Source organism: Anguilla rostrata, chromosome 6 (genome assembly GCF_018555375.3).
Source record: "Anguilla rostrata isolate EN2019 chromosome 6, ASM1855537v3, whole genome shotgun sequence".
Taxonomy (NCBI): domain Eukaryota; kingdom Metazoa; phylum Chordata; class Actinopteri; order Anguilliformes; family Anguillidae; genus Anguilla; species Anguilla rostrata.
In genome coordinates, this window is record NC_057938.1 from 37,589,396 (window position 1) to 37,612,479 (window position 23,084).

At 45.2% G+C, this 23,084-nt stretch overlaps 2 protein-coding genes across 10 annotated transcripts in view; both read right to left on the bottom strand.

Moving 5' to 3' along the window:
- The window catches only part of LOC135257062 (disheveled-associated activator of morphogenesis 1-like), a 198,417-nt gene extending 181,384 nt beyond the window's left edge, over positions 1-17,033 (bottom strand). For 3 of the 6 annotated variants that reach the window (XR_010330584.1, XM_064339468.1, XM_064339466.1), the window contains exon 1: positions 16,890-17,033. The gene's annotated coding sequence lies outside the window, so the exon portion shown is untranslated. Of the gene's footprint in view, positions 1-507; positions 879-16,889 lie in introns of those variants that run through there. The other 3 variants (XM_064339470.1, XM_064339469.1, XM_064339467.1) reach the window with 2 other exon arrangements.
- Positions 17,034-19,274: 2,241 nt separating this feature from the next.
- Positions 19,275-23,084, bottom strand: part of LOC135257066 (apoptosis-stimulating of p53 protein 1-like) — a 31,535-nt gene continuing 27,725 nt past the window's right edge. For all 4 annotated transcript variants that reach the window (XM_064339482.1, XM_064339483.1, XM_064339480.1 and 1 more), the window contains 4 exons: positions 22,704-22,837; positions 22,135-22,301; positions 21,208-21,407; positions 19,275-20,249 (listed from right to left, as the gene is read on the bottom strand). In XM_064339482.1, coding sequence (XP_064195552.1) covers positions 20,208-20,249; positions 21,208-21,407; positions 22,135-22,301; positions 22,704-22,837 — 543 coding nt within the window. In that variant the 3' untranslated portion in view covers positions 19,275-20,207. The remainder of the gene's footprint in view (positions 20,250-21,207; positions 21,408-22,134; positions 22,302-22,703; positions 22,838-23,084) is intronic.

Here is a 23,084-nt window from a genome sequence, read left to right on the forward strand (position 1 = left end):
AATAGCATATCAGTAGGGAGGTCAGCCACAGGCAGCGAGCGGTTCCCCACACATACATTTTCTCCAGGTTACATTTTCCTAATGGTGAGACAGCCTTTCCTAATCAGCCTCCACTGCCAGAAAGCACCGGGGTAAGGAGATAATGCCCTGCAGATTGGCTCTCTCTCTCTCTGGCCATGCGAAACGGTGGGGTGTCACACCCTCCACAAAGCACCCCTCCCAAAGGACATCAAGGCATATGGTAAACACGCACCCCGGGGAACAGGCACACACTCAGGGGTCACAGGTCAACCGAAGCCTGCCCCCCCGCAGGAATAAGATCAGTACATCTGGTCCTGCTGCCTGTGGAGCTCAAATGAGTCATTATTTTGGGACTAAGAATGTCACACAGGTCACAAAAATCCCTTTAAGATCTTTAAAATGAGACACCAGAAAAATATCTTTCAGAGGCAATGCTCTCGTATCTGTACGGCTGTACACGAAAATAAGCCCTTTGTGGGAACGTACCTTTCACGCCAAGGTGAGAGACTTGGTCATCCCGGACGACTCAAAATCCTCCTTTTCTAGAGCAGGAAGGACAGAGGAGCGATACAGCAGCCTGTGCGCAGAGGACGGACTAATGGAGCTCACATCTCCCCCGACCGTAATGAACCTGACCAGGTTAAAAAAAAAAATTTAATAAAACGTCTCCGTCTCGGTCCAGAGGCTCCAGCAGCGGTCGGCTTCAGGCCTGACGTATCCTCTGTCTTTCGGCTCGTAGGAGAAGCCAGGCACGTGCGGACGGTTCTCCCCTCTCGGTCCCGGCAGACACTGAATTTCCCGACACAATAGGCCGCCGCAGAGCCGATTCTCAGCACGCCGCGGCTGCAGAGAAAGGGCTCAGATGCGACTGCCGTGAGGCAGTCCACTCCCTCCTGGCCCCGCCCCTTTTCAACACCCTGCACCTCATAGGATGTAACGGAGGGGAGACTCCACCCACTGCTCACTACTCCTTTTTTTTTTTTCTGCTGGAGTGCCCGTCTGTTTGGAGCCTGTCAGGGGATGAGCGGAGGGGGGAAAAAAAGAGTAATCGAGCTGCCTTGGGACGAGTGTGTGTGTGTGTGCGTTTGTGTTTCTTTTTCTGATTCTCACTCACTGTGTCTCTGTCACTGTGTTTGTCATTTTTCTTTTTTTTGCTGTGTCTCTGTCACTCTGTGTGCTTTTCTCATTTTTCTCTGCAATCCCCCCTTGCTGCATCGCTTGCTGTGTGTGTGTGTGTGTGTGTGTGTGTGTGCTGGTGTGCTTATGTGCTTGTGTGCTAGACCTGGGTCAAATACATATTTAAATGCTTTAACTCTTTATATAGTTGAAAAGCGATTTTCTTTTTGAAATTGTCAGTAATCTGCAGGAATTTTATGGAATTGTCTGTTTGCACTTACATTTGTTTGTTAAGTGCTTACATCCATGTCTCTGTGGGCATACATGCTTGAGTCTGTTTGTGTGCCTGTGAGTGTGTGCATGTGTGTGTGTGCGTGTGTGTGTGTGTGTATTTGTGTCGGTAGACTTCACTGAGCCCCCTGATGTGTTGGAAGGATACATCAATGTCAAGTTTGTGATGCAGAACGATACAGTGTTGACAGTGACGGCCTTGCAGAGATAAGCCTGGCGGAGCTGGAAAAATAGGGGCATCTCAGCTTCCCTTTCACAGAGCACTCAGAAGCCTCTCCTTGTAGTCTTATCTGTTTTCCAGTCCTTTGTTCTCCTCAGTAAAGCCAAACACAGCGACCGCTTAGCAGGGTTTGCAGACAAAACGTGCAGCTTAAACGAGCAATTTGAGAGCTGAGTAACAGAGGGAAGAGCTGACCAGCTGTGACAGGACAGCTGATTCTTCTCTTCTTCCAGTGACTCCTTTTCCTATTAAATTTCTTGTTAATGGTCAAAAAAAATAAACCCCACCAGAATGTAATCAGTTTTCACTTAAACTGTGAGTATGACTCGAAAGGACACCACGCACATATTCATTATGAAGTTTACAGGGGGAATTCAGGAGGGGGAGTGGTGTCAGGGAGGAGGGGCCAGTAACTAAAGCAGACAGATGAAATTCCAATGGCAGCCTAGTAATCATATTCATGTCTGAAACGAGCTGCGCAGCAACTGAGAGCAAGCCCGTCCCCGTTTCAAACGGCAAGCATTCCACTGCTGTTTGAGCCTCCGCTGGGCAGTGCCAGGAGTGCAAAACACAAATTCCCCAAACGCCGCATGCCTGCCGAAATCCTGCACCCGAGTGACAAGTGTCCCTCTTCCGATCGGCTGTTACCGGCCCGGTCCGGTCTGATCTGGTTTAATCCGGTCCAGTCTGGTCCATTACAGCAGAGGGGGGTGTATTTAACGGTAGGGCCAGCTTCTCTCATGTGGAAGCGGCACACTTACACCTCCAAATCTGATAACCCCCCCTGCTGTGGGCGCCAGTCTGCCGTCACCCTGCCTTTACTTAAAGAGGCTGACACTTTTATCACCCACCAAACCCACAAATCCTCCTACGGGGGGCTTATTTGCTTTTTCTAACACAGGGTAGAGGGCAGTGCTCTCCCTGGTATTTGAACTGGCAACCTAAGAAAAAGATTAATTCCTTATGCCTCACGGTCTGTCACTGATTCAGTGATTCAAAAGAAGAGCCTCATCTAAAAGCAGGAGAATCAGGAAGTGAGGATCAAACTGCAGCATCCCAAGTGGGCCTCTGGCCCCTAGAAAAATACCAACTTCTCAGTCATAGGCAGCAGTGTAGTATAATGGGTAAGGAATTGGTTCGATTCCCAGGTAGGACACTGCCATAGTACTTAACCTGCATTGCATCAGTATAGGCTATATCCAGCTGTATAAATGGATGCAATGTAAATGGATAAGATAAGAGCGTCTGCTAAATGCCCGTAATGTCATGTCATTCGCAAGTGCAACTATTCAAATAGGCCACAGGTAATCTCTTTGCCTTTCTCACTAGTTCCTTGCCTTGTAGGCCTAATTAGGCTAGTGCTATGTCAGTTCACATCCTAAACCTTCAAAGATGATGTCACTGAAGGCTGGTGATTCAGAAGACCCTCTATTTTACCAGAAGGGACTCCAGACTCTGTTCCAATTCCAAAGAAAAACCTGCTTCCCAGAATGAAACCTGCCTTTCCTTCCACGTGCGGTCAAATTCCAGGGTATTCTGAGAGAGTGGCAGCAGACATCCGCCATTCGAAAGCTGGGCCCTTTTCAGGGAAGGAAGGGTTTGTGATTGGGAGGAGCCATATCCACCCTCTTGGCTGCCCAGGTGTATATTCTTTACAGCAGCCAAGAGCAGGACAGACATTTATAGCATGTCCACCATTTTCCTGTGCTAAAACAGAATAGCATTGTAGTAAAAATTAGCCACTTTGTCCTTCTGCATAGAACATCACTGTCCTACAGCTCCTAATTGATAAACATGGCTTCATTCCCTTTCAGGAAATATCTAGCTTGGGCTTTACATTTAGCTACAACCTGCTGCCTAGATTCCCTTTCAATTGCTATTAGAAATGTAGATTATTCATTAATTCACTGAATCCGTCGATGAAGCTATACACACAGACACAACCACAGGAGCACACAGACCCACATTTTGAATTTTCTAACTGTCTTTCCCCTTTTTTCATCAATTTAGCAACATTTGCCCCTGGGACACCGATACTAACACACCAGGAGTAGTGGAGAATGTAAAATAGTGCATGCAAGGCTGGGGCAGCTAGCCATCTGCCACTATCATCAGCCTCTCCGTTCGTAACAGAGCAGAGATTCTGGGTGGCTAGTGTTGGGTATAGGCCTAGCTGCCAGAACAGCATACAAGTCATAATGGAGAGAAGCTCTAAGATAGCTTGGCCTTTTTCATCATGAATGAGTGGCATTACTTCGGAATGATTCATATCAGCTGGAACAGCACCTTCTATGCCTGTGCTACAGCATCAATGACCAATGAGACAAAATGACCTTATCAGGTGAAACAAAAAATATCAAGAGGGAAGGAACAGGCTAACTGAAACGCCACCCTATGTCTCCCCACTCAGTCAGGTTGTGAAATACGACCAGAAGTATGAAATATGATCTCCACACCAAACCAAAGCATGCAGTTATATCTATCCCCCTTATACAGGCAATAGGAACAATGTTAGTTGCTTTGTGTAATGTTTTCCACTTACATACATACTCACTAGGGCAAATATCAGAGTTAAATCACTGACAAGCAAGAATGGAAAACACCGTTCAAGAAACCAATACCATTTATTTATGTTTGTTCAAAGAACCTTTTATGATTTTATAACCCTACCCTTCTGTTGAGCCCTGCAATGGATTGATCAGCCCGATATAGACTGGTGTAACTGGAGACGTCTGTAGTGGGGTAGGGGTCAATTCTCCCTCAACTCCTTCAATTCAGGAAATTAATTGAAATTAATACCCTGAATTGAATGAATGGAAACAGAATTAACTCACCTCTCGGCCGGAGACAGATTGAGTGACATGAGCCTGTAACTGTAAAACTGAATCTCACAAAATGGCCGAAGACCCTCTTGCACATGTTGAGTGTGTTTTTTTAGGGTGTCTGAACTGATGCAGCACATGCTGATGAATTCCACAGCTTTAAAGAGGGAGTGGATCAAAATGTTGCAGCTGGTGGAAACGTGCTAGTGTGGGGGTCATAGAAATTTGAGGGTCAACATTTTTGGTGTCTGACCCCACCTCCCCCGCCTCTAGTCTCTAGTCTACTGACAGAGAAAGTCTGTCAGTAGACCATTTCAAAACATGAATTACCTAAATTAAAACACAGATGAGAACTTCCTGTTGGAAGTGGCGGTAGCTGAGTAGGCTCAACCAATCATGTTTGCATGGTGCGCAGGTAAACAGAACCCATGGGAAACACAACATGGGTACTGATGGCGATACAGATTGTATCAACGGGAAATGGCTGAATTGCCTGAAAAAACACTAAAAACATGTCCATAATGGACAAAAGCGGGTTGATAAATAATCAGCACGATGACATCTTCTGGCCAGTGGTGCACTGGGAAATCCTCAGCTAGTAGCGAGCAAGCTGTGGGCCGTGTTTAATTGGTCAAACTTTTGCCGTAACCTGTCAGCAGACGGGTGACTATGTTCCCGGTTTTCAAGTAAATATCACAATACAAGGCGTTACAATGGTTTGAAACTCTGAATACAATGTATGCTGCTAGTTTGTGAAATAATCCTGTTGAAAAGTTTGTCTGTAATCTCCATGGCATTCTCATTCAAAGAGTTGTCTATCAGACTATAAACATAGCAGGAACTTCCGGAAAGGAAGCTCCTTGGGTGGATATGGTATGCCTACATCCACTGGGGTACTTCCGATCCACGGGACACCCCCCAAAGGCTAAATCATAATTCTGATTTACCCGAAGGGTTCCGAGATTGCTATAAATTTTACCCGTGTAAAGCCAATGTAAAAATGAGGTTCTCGCTTTTCTCTCACCAGCGGAAGGTCAAAAAAGTAGGGAAGAAGATCAGCTAACAGCTGATAAACTCATGATAAAAACCTGACTGACAGGAACGGTCACAAATCGACTGTGAGAATGAACTGTACTGACAAGAAAACCCCTCCTCATTCACCTCTTCGCCACACTGGATAAAGCTCCCTTTGTGCGAAAAAGACTTGAAGCGGGGTCCTTTTCGGACTTCCTGCAAACATTGGGAGGACCCCTTTCGACGGCCCAAGTGTCCTTCTGTCTAGCACAGTAACAATGAATTCCTTGTTTGGGCTAATCTTTTCAAGGAGGAAGCCCACAAGCTCCTAAAATAGAAAGTGACAAAACTAGGAAGGGTGAAATTATTCCTGGCGTGACACTCCAATAATGATTTGGCGGTAATGGCGTCTGCTCCAGGCCCTGTAGGATGAGTTTGGTAGGGTGCGGATTTCACATACGCATTTACATTTAGCGCTGCTCTCCAATGAGCTTGGCGACTTGGCAAGATACAGCTCTATGTGGCCTTCAGTGGATACCCAAGTTGCTCATCCATGATTGGGGGAATAATGACTCCCTCCCAATCTATCATAAACCTAAGCTATAGCCTACTGTAACCATTCCCTCTTACTGACCAGTCCCAAAAAAATTCATGGCTCTACTTAATGCATTCTTCTCTCATACTCCTTTTCTCTCTTTCTGTATCTCTCTCATACTAACTTTTGCAGAATAATGACTGGAAGACAGCTAGTGAGTGGTAGCTGAGGGTACTCTACTCAAATAGATATGATAAAGAAAGTAAATCTATCTTTGATTCAGCAACCAGGACTGTTTAATACCAAAACAGTCAAAAGACTAAGGCTCTCCAAAAGAAAAGTCAATCAGAGAGTTACTGGATGACTGTGAACCTTATCACAGGTCCCACAGGAAGAGTAAATTATTTTTATTTTGTTAAGCTAGGATAGTCAAAACTTTTTGTCTCACAAGGAGGCAGAAGAATCCCTAGAACTGAACCAAAGAAGGAATATGTGTATATATGCCATTTCTTGAATGTGTATAGGCTATATGCCGTTTGAAAATGCATGATCTCCTACGTTCATAGTTCCTTCCTGCGTATACTCAAAACCCACAAATAGACCTGACCAGCCAGAGGGCAAGGGCTAGAGACACAGAGAGAGAGACAGGAGAGTGTCAATCACACTACCTGGCTCTTTATAGAAGCCAGTTCTTATAAAAAGGGTTGTGGGACAGTTAAAACATCTTTGAGTGTGTTCACTAAAGTTCACAATTCCTGGTGACAACTGTACTCCCACATCCCCAACCCCCAGCACCTCCCATAGCAGCCCCAATATGATCCCAACAGGAAAAACAAGAGGCTATGCATTAATCAGTGACAGTTGTATGATAATAGCTGTGATTTTAAAACATTAGCACAGAATGTCAGTAACACAGTTGGGTATTGGCCATCAATTTCAGCACGGTTCTGTGAGTTGGTCCACAACCAAGAATCAATTTCTACTTGATCACCATGGAAAGATAGCTAGACAGAAATGTAGCCGGGGAGAAGCAATTGCACGTAACAATGACAGTTGTGCATGGAAATGGGAGGGGAGGGAAAAAACAAACAAACAAACAAACAAAAAAAAAAACCACTATGATGGAATTATATATAAACACAACCTGAACCTGGTCAAAATCACTGGTGTTGAAACCCACTGTGGCAAGAACATCTATTGCTAAATTGTCAACCGTTGAATTTTGAAAAGCTTCCCTCCGAAGACAAACGGCTCCCTTAGCAGTCATGGTCATGGCTCAATTAAGACAGACGCCCCCTCCCCCATTTGTACTGCTGGGTGTGGACACATTGGGGATCGCTCTCCCCCATCAGCAGGGGGTGCTTTCTAGGGCACTAATTTGTGCACGCTCTCCCCTCATTCTTATGCAAATCTAGGTAATGGATCTCCTCTGGAGTGCACAGAAGGCACAGCCCTGCCCATAGAAAATAATAAAAAGATAATAAGATATTTTACATTGTGTTTGCACACAACGGGTGGTGCTCACCAAGGCGTGAATAAATGACTGAGACAGAAAAAGCTTTAGAGTTTACTTTCACCTTCTGTAGACGACCATGGACAGCCTATAAAAATGATGCACATCAGATTCACACAAGCAATATCCACTGTACTATTTGCACCTAGGGATTTCAGCTTTCCTCTTTCTTCTTCAGAATCTTAAAAGAGGTTAAACTATCATGCCCGTAATATTTGTGCATTTACTCTAATCACCCCAGCTGCGAATATTAAATGCATTTTCCCAATCCCTTTAAAAGTGCTGCTTGTTTGTTGTTAAGTGGCACAGCAAATTAAAATGTTTTTAAATGTATTTAGGCCTATAACATGTTCAATGCAATATCTGTAATCTGAAAAGCTGAATACTTCACTGGAGGGGAAATGTACCCCTTTAACCTTGATCTCTCAGATCTTTCTGATATTTGACACCCATAATGTAACTTTGGAGCATTGACCTTTGGTATGTAGGGAGAAAACAAAACCATCATTAAGAAAATTAGGGACAAGGTGTCCATTATCACTTCACTTTTGCCAAACCCACCTCTTCTTTCAAGACCTATAGCACAGTACAAGGCCTACACTATAGTACCTACGGTACAAGAAATCATACTCAGAAAATTGGCATAGGACATTGGACTTAGGCTAATAGAATAACTCGAATATTCTCGAAAGTAGAGGTGGGTAGAACAAAAATAATTAGTTAAATTAGACACTTTGTCCCTAATTTTCTTACATTTTCCCCCCGAAGAAATATAGGCTACCAATTGCTATTGCTCAAAGGTTATATTATGGTAAAAAGGGTCCATTTTCCAAGGTAAAAAGGGTCAATTTTCCCCAGAATTATTATTGAGCATTCAATTTAGCTTGTATTCATGTACTCACATATGACTCTCTCAGATTCTTGTTTGTACAGCAGCAAAAGAACCAGAAAATGCAAACAAACTGTACAGAAGAAAGCTTGCTCCTGGTTCACTGTCAAAATCCAGAAATGTTCTAACTGGCCCAAATGTCATTTTGTGGGTCACCTAGTTTTGAATCTAATTTTATTGTGACTACTCAAAAACAGAACACAATGGTCGCTAGAGATATCTTCAAGCCCAAATCCTGTACAGGATATCGTCACATCATGCCACATGCTACTGGAGCTCAGGGACAAAGATCAAAGCATACCAAAGTGAATTTATGCATCAAAATGAAACCCTTGAGTTGATCAAAACAACAAAGGCATTTAAAAAAAAAAAAACAGGTTCAGTTTCTGAATTGGTGTAAAGTGAGTAAACTGATTTAATTGCAGAAGACAACAACAATGTCAGTATCAGTAATGTGAACCCTTGTGGCCTAACCACTACTCAATACATTCAACCTCTGCCCTGAATTGAGCAAAGTATACAAAAGAATGTAACTCAGCTGGGAAAAAGCTCATTGCTGACACAAAACTATCTTGATTTAGTCTACCGAGCAGAACACAGGTTATGTCTGCATTTCAAAAAGTGAAGTTCTCAAAACAGGGAAGGGGTATCAGAGGTTAACCTCGAGGAGAGCTGGAAACAAAATAATCAAACAGCAAGATGTAACACACAACACAAAACACAGCTCGAGTGTCTTAAACAAACTGGCCAAGCTGTCAAAGTTCATATGTTTTCAGTGGGGTTCCCTTATAGTAGTTTAAGTTAACCATCTAGTTGAGCTGCAAAGATTAGAGGTTGGACTTAGAAAAGAAACAGCAGTATTCAGTAACTGCACCATAATACTGTGGTAAAATAACAGCTACAACTGGGAGTGTTTTGGTTACAGAAATTCAGCAAATTCTCTCTCCACAACCAAGATGACTATAATACTGTTAGCCTATTCAGCTAACAAAGTAAGATAGTTAACTAGTATAACAGAACAACCATTTTTGTTCACATTTGTTCATGTTAGCTCAAGAGAAGCCATGGAGATGAATTACATTACATTAGGCTACATTACAGGCATTTAACAGACACTCTTATCCAGAGCGACTTACATAACTTTTTTCATTCCAGTTACATTTCAGCATAATTCCTTGCCATAAAAGACTGTTTGTTTGGAATTGCAATGTTTTGTGTATGCTACAGCACAGGATAAGAGATAAACCAGCATAAAGAGATAAGACATAAAATGGCAAAAGTAGGCCCAGACCAACTTAAACATTTATCAAACAGGTCCCAGACTGACCGATGATCAAAACTGTATTTAGAGATCATCTCCAAAATTTTAATTCCAGCAAAGGCTCGCTAGAAAGCAAACGCAGGAGGTTCTTATCTCATCCCATCAGGCACATAAACAAGCAAAGTCAAGTTAAATCCCTTGAAATATGCTTTGCTCGAATCCTTGTTGCATCATGCAAGCAGCCATAGACGCCACTGTGTACAGGCTCACAAGAGGCAAGAGCTTATCACCATTAAAGCTTGCATTCACTTAAAACCCAAGAGTACCCTCCGGCCCCGATAGTTCTCACAGCACTCAACAGACACGCGCCCTGTCCAAAGCCAAATTAAAAGCTTATTTAGAGCTAAAGGCAGCTTTAATTGGGTCTTATCTGGGTCTCCACTGCCGTGCGCTCTCCTTAAGACCGCGAGTGGGCTAATCCACTTAAAAACACATTTAAGCTTCATGGGTAACAAAACTTTAAAGGGACCCAGGGACCACCATTTCAAATGCCGTGAAAAACTCAAACCCCGCCGGGTTTCTCCACGCCGCTCCTCGGTTTGCGGTTTTGCAGCAAGGGTGTTTGGGGTCAATTCCACAGACGACGGGGAGTTACGAGTGCTCGGGCCCCCAGATGTTAACCATAGCCTCCCTCAAAGGAGCATTAAATATCTCGAGCTCGTATTTAAGCCAGTGAAATTTGCCAAATAAAGATGAAAAACTGCACTCTTTCTAGGGTTGTTTCCCTCAAGATTGCCCAAGGGCAATCGCATGTACCCTGGAGCATTTGGCCAGTTACAAGATTTTCAATTTATCCATTCACGCTGGTAACAACACAGTCCCCCGTGGCTAAAGTTAAACCTTTACTGGCGACAGAACTTTCACCTCTGGCCCACAACATGTACATAGGACTGTGGAACAAACACGCTTTGGGAGAGGGTGCTCAGTGGCAGCACTCCGAAATCTGTATGTAGCAAACTAATCTCAAGTAGGCAAAGCAGAGTTGGAACCACAGAAGCAGACAGGAATGGACCTTCACTGCGGTATCCGGACTCAGGTGGTGACCGGGAGCACTGCAAAGAACCTGAACATTTCAGTCCAGGCTTGACAAACTGTGGTCATCACTGGCTCGGAAACCAAACCCATCATCCCCAAGAACAAAAACACAACACAGACTTTCTTGCCTTGCTCTGTAGTCAATCTAAATGCATGCAAACCGGCATGACTGGGAAACGTGTACTCGGCTACACCAACAAATCAAGAGCACAGCTGCATTATCTGCAAAGCTGCCACTAGTAGGCTAAATGTTTCCATCTTACAGCAGCTCACAGCTTACACAGTGACATAGAAAAATCACATAGGCTTTCTCCTGTCGGCTGTTCTGTCATCCAGATTGCCACATTACCACAGCACTCCTAAAAAACTAGAGTCACATCTCCACATGACAGCGCTAAAGTGCTACCAAACTGTTAAGAAGCTTGCAGCTGGCCAGCATGAATCTCGTACTTAAACTGCATGAAGAGCTCATTCACTGAGGGTTTCTGCCCAGGATATATTACGATTAAGGGGCATGGCCACCGGGTCACCTGACACTGCCACCAGGCCTCTGTAACTCACCCATTTCGGCTCTGAGACGACTGCAAAAAATATGGGAGTGGGGGATCTGGGGGGGGTCTCCAATCTCTCAAGCCATCCCAAAGGTGGTCCTGAAGTGGTGACAGGCAGTTTTCCTTGGTCTGTCTTGGCTTTGCGTTTACACTTATTTAATTATCTGAAGACCGGAAGCGGAGGAGGCATCTCTATTGCCGGCACCCCTTGCCCCAGTTTGACAAGGAGCCCGACGGCTGATAAGCAACACGCCCCCACCCAGCACGCGGCTCATCGCGCGGGGCACAACTCTGAGCGGAGAGAAGGCGAAGCGGAGAGAAAACAAGGTCGCGCACACAACGGCCCGGAGAGCCGCACTGCCCTCTGGTCCCTGGTAGATTCAAAAGCAACATTCAAAATCTTCCAGGGAAAGAACCTCTCCAGACACAGGCTTTAAATTAGTTCAGGTTAAAATAAGATTAATTTGGAGCAGGAAATCGTACATTGGCAGGTTTCGAGCGGCTTAAAAATGCACCTCGGAGGATTTTTAACCAACAGAATTAGCACATGCTGCCCACAGATGCCAGTCTTGTACGAAAGACAAAAAATAAGCTTGTTACGTAAAACCGTTTCTGTTCCTAATCCTGGCTAAATATTAGTTTACCCAAAAAAGCCAGGGAATTCCAGGTAATTCAGGGGTTACTGAAAGGATATATGAATGAAGCATTCCACTGTGTGCAAACCAACTTCCCTCCTGCGTTAAAGGAGTCTCGGGTTCCACGGCCAACATACTTGGCTAAAAAAATAATAAAAATGTCAAAATCCCAGACGTGCTCTAGGCAGGACTTATTCGATGTCCTAAAAATGTATTCCCATAGATGGGACAGGGGCTGCCGTTGAGTCTAGTGCACCTTAGAAAATCTTAAGTGTTTTCCAAATTGGTTAAAGATTAGGTGAGTTGCTTAATAGTAGCCAGTATCTTGCCTTTAGCTTGATGTAGATGAAGAATAAGAGATACGTTTAACCTATCAGTGAATGCATTGCTATTATGGTTTGGCTTTCTTTGTTTATTCTCATATGGAGATGAAGGGAGAGAAAGAGAAAGAAGGGGAGAGAGACACCACTCATTACCCTCGCTCTTCCCCTTATATTTGAGGCGATACATTGATAATGTAGATAAACAGACAGACAGCCCAGGACAGCCACATAGCTAGGTAGGTCAGGTGTGATACAATGAGAAATGCAAAGGGAGAAGGAAAGATAGAGGCAGAAGGGGGGAGGGAGGGGGAGAGAGAGGGAGGGAAGGAAAGGGGGAGAGAGAGAGAGAGAGAGAGGGAAGGAGTGGGAGAGTGAAAGAGGGAGAGAGAGAGTGGGAGAGAGAGAGACAGAGAGAAAACAATAAATATGAAAATGCAAAAATGAAATAGTCCCACTTGACGCATAAATGAGATAAGCCCTATTTGTTGATTGTTTGGGAGCTATGGGACATGGCAGCTCCTGGGCAGAGAGAGGTGCAGCAGCGTGGTCTGGGGGTGACGACGCCGGGTCTCGGAGTTTTAAAAAAAATGACAAACGGGGGCCATTGTTCGTCACCTCTGGACCACGCAGCCCGGGGAGAATGGAGGATTGAAGCGGCCACACAGGGCCATTGTTGCGGGAAACGCTGGGCGGGGCCAACGCTCACAGAGCGGGCCCGAGTTTCGGGACCCTCCCGCGCCGCGGCCACGGCGGCCATGACCCCCGCGCCCGGCCTTCTTTGTGATTCCAATTCCAGCGAGAGCCCCGCCCCCCCCCCCACAGTAACATTCCCACGTGAAAACTAAACTAAACTAAACAAGGCCGGCGTTCCTCGCTGTCTGCCCTGCCATTATAAACGCGACAGATACGCGCTGTGGCAAAACTCACAGCGCACCTGCGCGCCTGATGTTTACTTAAGCCCTGCATGCGATCACCTAGCAACACCCCCCACCCCCCCCCACAACCAGCCGCTAGCTCCTCCCCACGATCAACCCTGGTACATGCAACATGAACTGGAAAGGCAGAGCAAATTACGACTATTATATCCCATCTGTTTCTGATGTTGACTGATAATATGCCCAGCAATGAATTGCCCCTCGGGGATAAATAAAGCTTATTGAATTGAACTGATATTAATTGAAAGCTGAGCTCAGCCACCATCACCCTTTAAATTCGGACATTCTTAATAACCAGAATGAAAAGGACAGAGGCAGCTTTGATGAGCAGGCAGACCGGAGCAAATTACCACACAGGAAAGGAAACGCGGTCATGGTGGCTAACTAGAACTGCAAAGAACAGAAAACCATGAATGCAACGCGGTGAAAAGATGCTACTTCAGAATACAGAGCTGAGTAACCAGTATAAGGCCTTGATTGGACTGCACACTCCAACAACCCTGCCTCCAAATCCTTCCCCCACCCCCTTATTTTCCTGCAACATCTTTGCCAGTGTTGCCATGGTAACAGAGACCAGAGGTGCAGAGAGGAAGACGAACAGGAGTAACGATTTTTAAACACACCCATCTCCACCCTGCCCCCTCTCAACCACGAGCCCGCCTCAGCTTAGAAGGTCAGGCATTAACAACTGACAACCTAAATTTGATCAATGGGAATTTCCAAATAGGAATATTTGGAGGGGAAAATAACCCAAAGAGCACAGCGCAGCTTTTTATAGGACAAAAATCTCCCAGCCCGTAAAGCTAGCCGTTTCAGGGGAGGGGCGACACACACACGTGTTTGTGTGCGTGTGCGTGCGTATGTGCGTGTGCACGTAAGAAACGTGCCCTGGATTTTGAGACTGTAGCGCTGCCCCTCTCCCCCTTTCTGCATGGCACGGCGAGCTCAGCACGCAGAGGCACCGCCGTGCCGCACCGCAGACTGCAGTGTGCCCAACCTTGGCCCACGGTCAAAACCTGGACTGCCATCACCAGAGCAGCAATTATTCAAACTTCCTCCCTTTCTCCTCTCCCCTTCATCTGCATGCACGTGGCAGGCCACGCCCCCCAAGCTCTCCTCGCGGCCCGTGAAATCCGAGCGCTGTCGGAGCGACTCCTCGCCCCTCACCTGCACCAGGAGACCGCACGATTAAAGCAAACAAAATGCCGGACAGAGTCTCCCCTCAGTGCACACATTCACCGGCTCGGTTTGTTTAATCCCCTGGGGGCAACTCCATGACGATTATCCAGCTGGGCGGTGTGTGTTTGTTCACTCGATGCAGGAGTCTGCTCTTTCCGTCACATGGTTAACAGTTTATGCTGCTTGAGCGTGTACACTGTAAACACGAATGCTCGGGACTTTGAAAAGGACATAAAACTGCAAAAAATATCAGCAGTATTTACAATACACTACAATTAAGATAAGAACTATAATGTCAGTTTGGACAGTGTGCACTAAATCACTTTATTAGTCTTCCATCTCCAATGTTAAATTAAATGCACAGCAAGTTCTCTTGCATTACCTGTTTTTGTAAAGGGACTGGATATTTCATCTGAAAATAACCTTTTGCGCCTTGAAAACCTTTATCATTAGGAGAGTTAATATGGCAGAAGGTCAATGAACCAATTAAAGGAGCTCACTACTTTAAAAACAGAATGGAAACAAGGCAGTATATGAAATATGAACACAGTGGCTTAGATCAGATGACCTCACATGACTCCTCTTACATGGATGTTGGGAGATCTCAGAGGACCATCCTGGGTCTCATTATGGGGGAAGGAGACATACAGCATCCTGAGCACAGTCCTCCTCTTTGGTCCCTCCTGTTCTCAGTTGCTAAGCACCACACTGCCGGCACCGCTTCTTGGCGCAGAAGAAGGCGTCAGGCAGGATTCCGACTCGACTCACACCTCACCTGGCTTTGCCAGTCGGGTGTTCCCAGGTTCCTTGTCAAGCACTTCCAAAATCTGGCTTCATAAACCTATCACCTTTGCTGCAAAAATAAGACAGTTGCTCTCCACACTAAATGTAAGCTCCATTCAATGTATACAAATTTACAGCATGGAGGAAAACCTTTAAGGATTAGTGAATTCTGCCTGGAATTGTGAGAGCTGGGATCCAGGAGCTGGGATCGAAGTGCTGAGTTGCACGCTCCCCAGAACACTCAAAGAAAAGTGTTAGGAATACGTAGACCACTGCCTGGCATGTTTCGCATCAGTGATACCCAGCGTGTACAAGGGTATGCTGCATAGGCACTCCATGCCCAAACAGAATTAAACTGTAAAATCTCACTGAACTCAATGTATGCATATGGATCTGTGTGAGCCAGCAGGTCTGCAGTTTCCAGAGCGGACAAGATGGCTGAGATTGAGATAAATATAGGGACTGATAGAGAGACAGAGACAAGGAGAGAGCTGGATTATCGAGGCAGCGAGAATGGCTAGTTCAGTTTAATGTTTGTCCAATAGTTGTCCATACTCGGCCTGACTGGAGACTACTCCACATTCCTAATCCCCAGTTCCCCCAAACACCACCAAAACCTGCAGCACTGACCCCTATTGGGACAGCTGGTCCCTATGTGACATTGACTCTGATAAAAAATAATAATAATTAAAAAAAAAACAATTTTATTGCTACAGTCAAAGACATTTACTGCAAGCCTGCGCTTGTCTGACAGCATTGTAGAGTAAGCAAACTAGTCATTATAGTTCTCTTAACATTCGGTCTGAGTAATTACGCAGAACCGGCAAATGTTCGTTCTCCGAACTTTAAACTGCTTAATGTTAATAATGTCAAATATTATGGACTTCATTGGCCCAGCTGGCTAAATATGTGAAAGCATAAGTCTAATGATTTCTAGAGATACCAGAGGCAATATCTGCAGCTTACAGTCAAAACACCGACATATAGCAACGGATCTTTACCTCAACAGCTAAAATCACCCAAATAATAGAAGCTTAGCCTACACAGGTAACTCCACAGTGCTAGAATTTTGTACCGATGCAGACACAAAAACGATTCGGTCTTTCTTGCACAAAATGTGGCGTTCGTGATACTAGATTCACGATGTTTACCTTGAGCATGGGCTATATGACGTACGTGTTGATCGCCGGTTAGCCTACATTTGTTTTAGATGCGTATCGGCTTTGGACTCGCTGGTGCGTAACCTCTTCCAAAGTATGCCGCACCAGGCTAAACACTGATAGTTTCTTTGGCAATTACACATCGTGGTCATCATTTGTAGAAATCTCCAATTAAGTTTGGTCAGTAAAATACGAAGATTTAACACATCAATTGCTGAATGCGCTGGTCCACGGCAATTTATGCACGCATAGAAGCCGAAACACTAGAGCTACATTCAACCACATGAAGATTTGAGACATAAAACATCATTCATTATTGAGTGTATTTTAAAACGCACAGTTAATGGCACACATGCGTTCTACACACTACATCCTAATCTCGTTAACTATTTCTTGAGGTTTACAATATCGGAGTTTAAACAGAATCCCACTCATTTAAATACCCTGACACACTAACTTAACAGCTCCCAAGCAATCATTTTTCAGCAGAATTTCTTCGAAACCGTATATATCGAGATTAAAATCTGAATGGGAGATAATGCTTACCTTGAAAACTGTATCATCATTCAAGAGACCTCTGCAAACTCCTGATCCAATTTGAACCTTAACACACAATACGGTACGATTCTAGTGTAGTGAATGACATCATTCGCGTTGCCTATAACAGTGCGCATGGTCCAGTGATAACAATAGCAGGGTTTTCTGGGAATTGTAGTGTTAACTGGACTGTAGTCACGTCTGCATTCCTGCGCATTCAAAATGCCGCATTCCTCAAACGGAATGCCTTTGAATCGTCATTTGATTCACATTGTTCACTGAAGCATAAGTAACGTCCGTCCATAATATGCGTATAGTTATTCTGATCGGACACATTGTTGATTGATCATTACACGTTTCATTCTAATCTACGTTGCTAAACAATACAGATTCCAGTGAATGTGGCTTGTTGTAGCAATCGGTCACAAGAGAGAGCAAACAAGCATCATCAATATGGAACTCAGTTACAAGCAACACTAGTGTGCACTGGCTTTAATAATTATGCTGCTCATTTGGAGGAAAAAAAGGCTCAAAGCAAATCAGACATAACCATTAGTAGGCCGATACTATCTGTGTCTGGTTACTGTAATTTCATCAAATGCGCTGTTGTGAAGTAATTTATGTGTAATGGCTATTCTTTGTTTTATTGTCAAGAATTATGTATTATTGTTGGGATTTGTAATGTTTTTCCTGCCCAGGAACCGCAGACAATTAGTTATGGAGCTAACTCTGGCACATCAGTTGTGACGGACATGGTCCCTGTTAAATAAAGTGCAGTAAACAAATATTTATGTATAAAAATACACAGTGAAAAAGAGTAATATAATGCAATAATTTATTAAGTACCTAAAACCTAAATTCAATTAATTTTAAGAAAGAATTGCGGATATCAGCAGTCCCCTTTGTGGTGACCTGCTGCTTGTCACGGGTTAGCCTACGAGAATCGTTGGTAGGTAAGAATGTCTTTAATTCGTTACTATTTGCGTATATATAGCTTACAGTTATTAAGAATCATAAAATAAAGTTATAATTCAAAGTCAAATGCAGCCCATCTTCCTCTCATCAGAATAAGATCGGGTTCATTAGCCTAGGCTACTTGATGTGATATACAATATGCATCAAATACCACTTCTGGCAGACAAGTTAAACGAATCAAATTTTGTATGCCTGGGAAAATATAATCAGAAATAAACTACACGATACGGATTGGCAGCCGATAAAAGACAGGCTGTGCTTGTGTATCCCTTTCCGTTCCATGCAATTATTTTCTAAACTACGGTAGTAAAACTGCGAGGCCATAGAATACAAAAGAAAGTTTTGACCGAACAACTCCACGTAAAATACTCGAAAATACTCAATCTAATACGATATGCTGCCACCCTCTTAAAGGTTTTTCAGACATAGGTAGAAGCTGTAATGACCATGCTACTTGCTAATTGTTATAAATCACAAATTTGATAATCCAAGTGGGGGGTAGCAGTTCGGTTTGCATTCACCATAACCCTATTAGAGCTACACCCACGTGTTCGTAGCTACTGCGAAATAACGACGCAGTCACTTTTATCCAATCACGTATCTCTAAATCAAGACTATAAATTCAGCACAGCCTCAACGGAGATGCGTGAAATCAAACCTTTACCATAAGTAGTCGCGATATTGTGCATCACCGACCCCCCGCTCCTCAGGTGCGATCACTACAGTGAGTACGATGCTCTAGCGACATCTACAGGAACTCCATAGTACAATAAGATGTGCAAGTGTTCCGTTTGTAGTTTTAGAAATGACCACCGGAGGACAATATCAGTGCCGTTTAGAATAGTTGGACAAGCACCTTGCCCAGTTTTACTTGAAAGGTAATGTCCGATTACCCTGTTTTCCTTCTTATTTACATGAATATACCAAAGCTCTACATATCTTGACTGGTAGGACTGAGTAAATAGGATTATATTATTTCAATGCAATACATAATTGGGTGGTTCAGTATAGTATTTTATTCATTGCCCTGAGCCACCAAATCAGTCACACATTTTGTACACTTGCACTGAGGAAAATCACTTTTTTTCCTGCACCATGTGCAAAAAAACATTCAAAAATACATTAGGCCTGTATGTCCCAAATATTTAAAACAGAAATCACAATCCTAACTACCTGTCACCTGTAAGTTGTAAAACCTAAAAAATGGACAGTTAAAATTCGGTGACCAAACAAAAGGTCAAGAGCAACCGGTAATGTTATGTCAGCACTGCACATGCACGGTACCTGCCAGGCTGTGCAAGCATTTTCCTTTTCAAGACAAAACAAGCTACAGGCATTAGAAAATAAAGGCCAAACTCACACACGCAGACCACAAACGCATAAACATTCACACTCGACAAAAGGAGATTCCACTTTACCTCATGCTGGGGGAATCATTTTACTGTGTACATTTACAGATCAGATCACAAAAGGCCCACATCTTTACACTGTACAGAACGCACTTTGCTTCTTTGCTTCCTACAGCAGACAATAATCTCGCCGTCACCACGGGATTTACAGTTTCTTTTTTTGCGGCTCAGCTCTTTTGTAAAGCGTTGCTGGAGAGGTAATCATTCACAAGACTAAAAACATGAGGGGGGGAGGGGAAAACTGGATGTAATTGCAATAGGGAAAACAAATCCAGAGTGTGCTAATATACAACATTTGGACATCTGCACACTGGCTTTGATAGGAAACCTCTAACAAAAGCCAGTTTTGATTGAAGAAGCATTCCTGAAATGCTGCACATGAAGCAGTTGGAAAAATCAGTCGCTGTGCTGCAATCTGATAGATTAGCCACATCCTGCCACCCCTGGGGTACAGAGCTACCCGAAAAATAAATAAACCGCCACACCCCACCCATGCTTCTCGTGTTCGCGCTCCTCCTGGCCGCCCCCCCCCCGGCCACGCCCGGCCTCCGAAGCCCCTCCCCCAGGTCCGTGCGCCTCAGACGGTCGTCCCTGGCAACAGCCGTTTTCTCTCAGCCTGGATCGAAGACGTCGAAGTGAAAGGAAAAAACCTATAACCGCCATTGAAAAAAGCACTTTGTTCTGTCGCCAAGGAGACCGGAGCGTTTAGTCAGGTCTGTTTTTTTTTTTTTTTCAGGTCTGGTTGTGCGTTGTGTCCTGAAGCAAAGAGGCAGCTCCGCCCCTGTCCTGTCCTGCACGCGTCTCAGATGGGCTGCCGTTTCGGAGAGCGCCTCCCTGAGGTCCCGGGGAAGATCTCCCGCAAGAAACAGCGGCACAGGTAGGAACGGTAGTGCTTACGGTCCAAAATTTCAACCGGGAATGGGGGGGGGGGGGGCAAGGGGGTTTACGCTAAGGAGCGCTGGCGCGGTTTGATCCTGGGGTACAGCTGCAGGGGGGACACAAACACATGAACAGTCAAGAGCCTGCAGGGCATGGTCAAACACCAGGGGGCGCACTTTCTCAAGGCACCCTCTTCTACGTGAGGACAGCAGGAATATAAAATGAACTGAACACAAATTATTCTAGAGCCATAACCATAATTATGATCACTGTTGCCATTAGTAACCATTTGAAGAGTCCCTGTTTTTCTGAGCTGAAAAGCAGTTTTTAGTTTTAGGTTAGCTATAAACAGAGAAACTCTTTTCAGACTGTTCACTGCATAAAAATACAGCAAGCTGCACATTCCCATGTGCATATGTTATCATGCTCAGGGATACATTGCTTTGTTAAAATAACAAAACTTATTCTGGATCTACTTTTTCTTTTATAAGGCAATAAAATGTAAAAAATACACAAGATATTCAAAATAACGACCATTTGACATTAGCATTCTCTTTTATCGATCTCTTATTCTGTGCAGTTAGTTTGTGCTTTAAAACTTGACCCCGTTACTGGAGGTCCAGTAGGTTTTCATTCCAACCCAAACAAAACACACCTCATTCAACAGCTATAGATCTTGTTGAGCTCCTCTAGGGGGCAACACAGCTCAGGAGGTAAGAGCAGTTGTCTGGCAGTCGGAGGGTTGCCGGTTCAAACCCCGCCCTGGGCGTGTCGAAGTGTCCCTGAGCAAGACACCTAACCCCTAACTGCTCTGGTGAATGAGAGGCATCAATTGTAAAGCGCTTTGGATAAAAGCGCTATATAAATGCAGTCCATTTACCATTTACCATCCTAACCAGTAGAGTCAGGTGTGCCAAATTGGAATTGCGATGAAAACCAACAGGATGGTAGATCTCCAGGAACAGGGTTGGTTACCGCTGCTTTAACGGGTTTAAGGAGAAGCGGTAATGGGCCGCTGGTTACACTCCCGTGCTGCGAGGGTCCCGACGGGACCGGGTGCTCACCCCCAGCAGGTTTCGGGGGACGTAGCCCTCCTTGTCGCTGAGCCGGGCCCACCACCAGTCGGTCTCGCTGTCGTCCTTGCGGCTGAGCACGGTGACGGCGTCGCCCTCCTGGAAGGAGAGCTCGTCCGCGCCCTGGGCCTCGTAGTCCCACAGCGCGTACACCGCCCCCTTGTTCATCACGCCCATCTTCTCCTGCACGCCTGCGGGGGGGTGGGGGCGGGAGGGAATGGTCACATGGTCTGTCCCCCAGTGCCTTACACTGCCACCTCATTCCTTTGTTCTCTCGCCAAATCCTCCCCTTTGCAAGCGAACTGCCATTTGAGGTCACTGCCCATCTTTCGCCATGGTCTGAAGACTCATCCCTTCACACTGTACCTGGACTATCTATCACTACTACACAGGGCACTCCCAATCTAGGATCACTTGTACCCTTCTACCTTATTCATGTAGCACTCGTTACCCATGTACCTCCATCCAGCACTTGTATTGCATTCGTATCGTTATCTTGATGTTGTAGCTGGTTGTCATGCCTCCTAGTTTAACTTAACATCTGAGATAGCCTATGCTTACTGCGTGAACTGGACTTACTGTGTTCATGGCTATGAATAAGTGTTACATAATGAGTATTGCACCTTACTGAACCTGTGTATTGTATTTGTTCCATTGACCTTTGGTATGCACTTACTGTACGTCGCTTTGGATAAAAGCGACTGCCAAATAAATGTAATGTAATGAAGGAAAAGTGAGGTCTCACCTACCCCAAAATGGGCGGAGCTACCATGTTTTGCATGTCATGCAGTATGAACCAATCAAAAAACTTCACTGTCCATAGTAAAAGACTACGGTTGGTTAACTTCAGTGGGTGGAACATGACATGTAATAACCCCACCCTCTGACCCCATTAGGCGGTCCTTCTGAGCCTCTTACCGCGGAGGAACTGGGAGCACTGGACGTAGCCCTCCTCCATCTCCTCGCACTTGTCGGCGGCGGTCTCCACGTCGCTGATGGTGGTGCCGAAGATGGCGGCCCCGGACTCCACCAGCAGCTTGCAGAGGTGCACGCTGTTGCAGGAGGCGGCGCAGTGCAGCGGGGTCCTGGTACAGACAGACACGGAGCGGGCGCGGTCAGCGGACGGAAACCAGAGCCGTAGGTAAGAGAGAGCTGCATCAATGGCGTACCCGAAACCAAAAACGGTCTCACGCGATTCGTGGAGATTTAAATAGTTCCTCGGCGGTTAATTTTAAATACAGTTCTGCAACTACGTTACGCTTTTTTTGTTTTTAAACGTTGAGTAATGTTAGCATTAGCTCTTGGTTAATGTAAATCGGCTAACTTAACGTACTGTTCATTGATGGCAAGCAGTAGCAAAAACAAATCTTTGGTCCCATTAAGAGTCAATGGAGTTGACGCAACTCTCTCTATCTACAGCTCTGGACGGAGCTTGGAAGGGAAGGGAAGGGAATGCTGGGAAGCGGCGCGAGGGGGCGGAGCCTCACCAGCCGTCGCTGTCCGCGGCGTTGACGTTGACCCCGAAGTCCAGGAGGAACTTGACGATGTGGTGGTGGCCGGCGCAGACGGAGTTGTGCAGGGGCGTGATGCCCTCGTCGTTTGGCATGCTGGGGTTGTCCACCTAAACAGAGCGCACCGGTGAGACTGGCCCCGCACCCACACAATGGAACAGCACTGCACAGACACACAGGGTGGAACATAACAGCGCAGAGTGGGACAGAACAGCACAGAGTGGAACAGAACAGCATAGAATGGGACAGAACAGCACAGAGTGGAACAGAACAGCATAGAATGGGACAGAACAGCACAGAGTGGAACATAACAGCACAGAATGGGACAGAACAGCACAGAGTGGAACAGAACAGCAT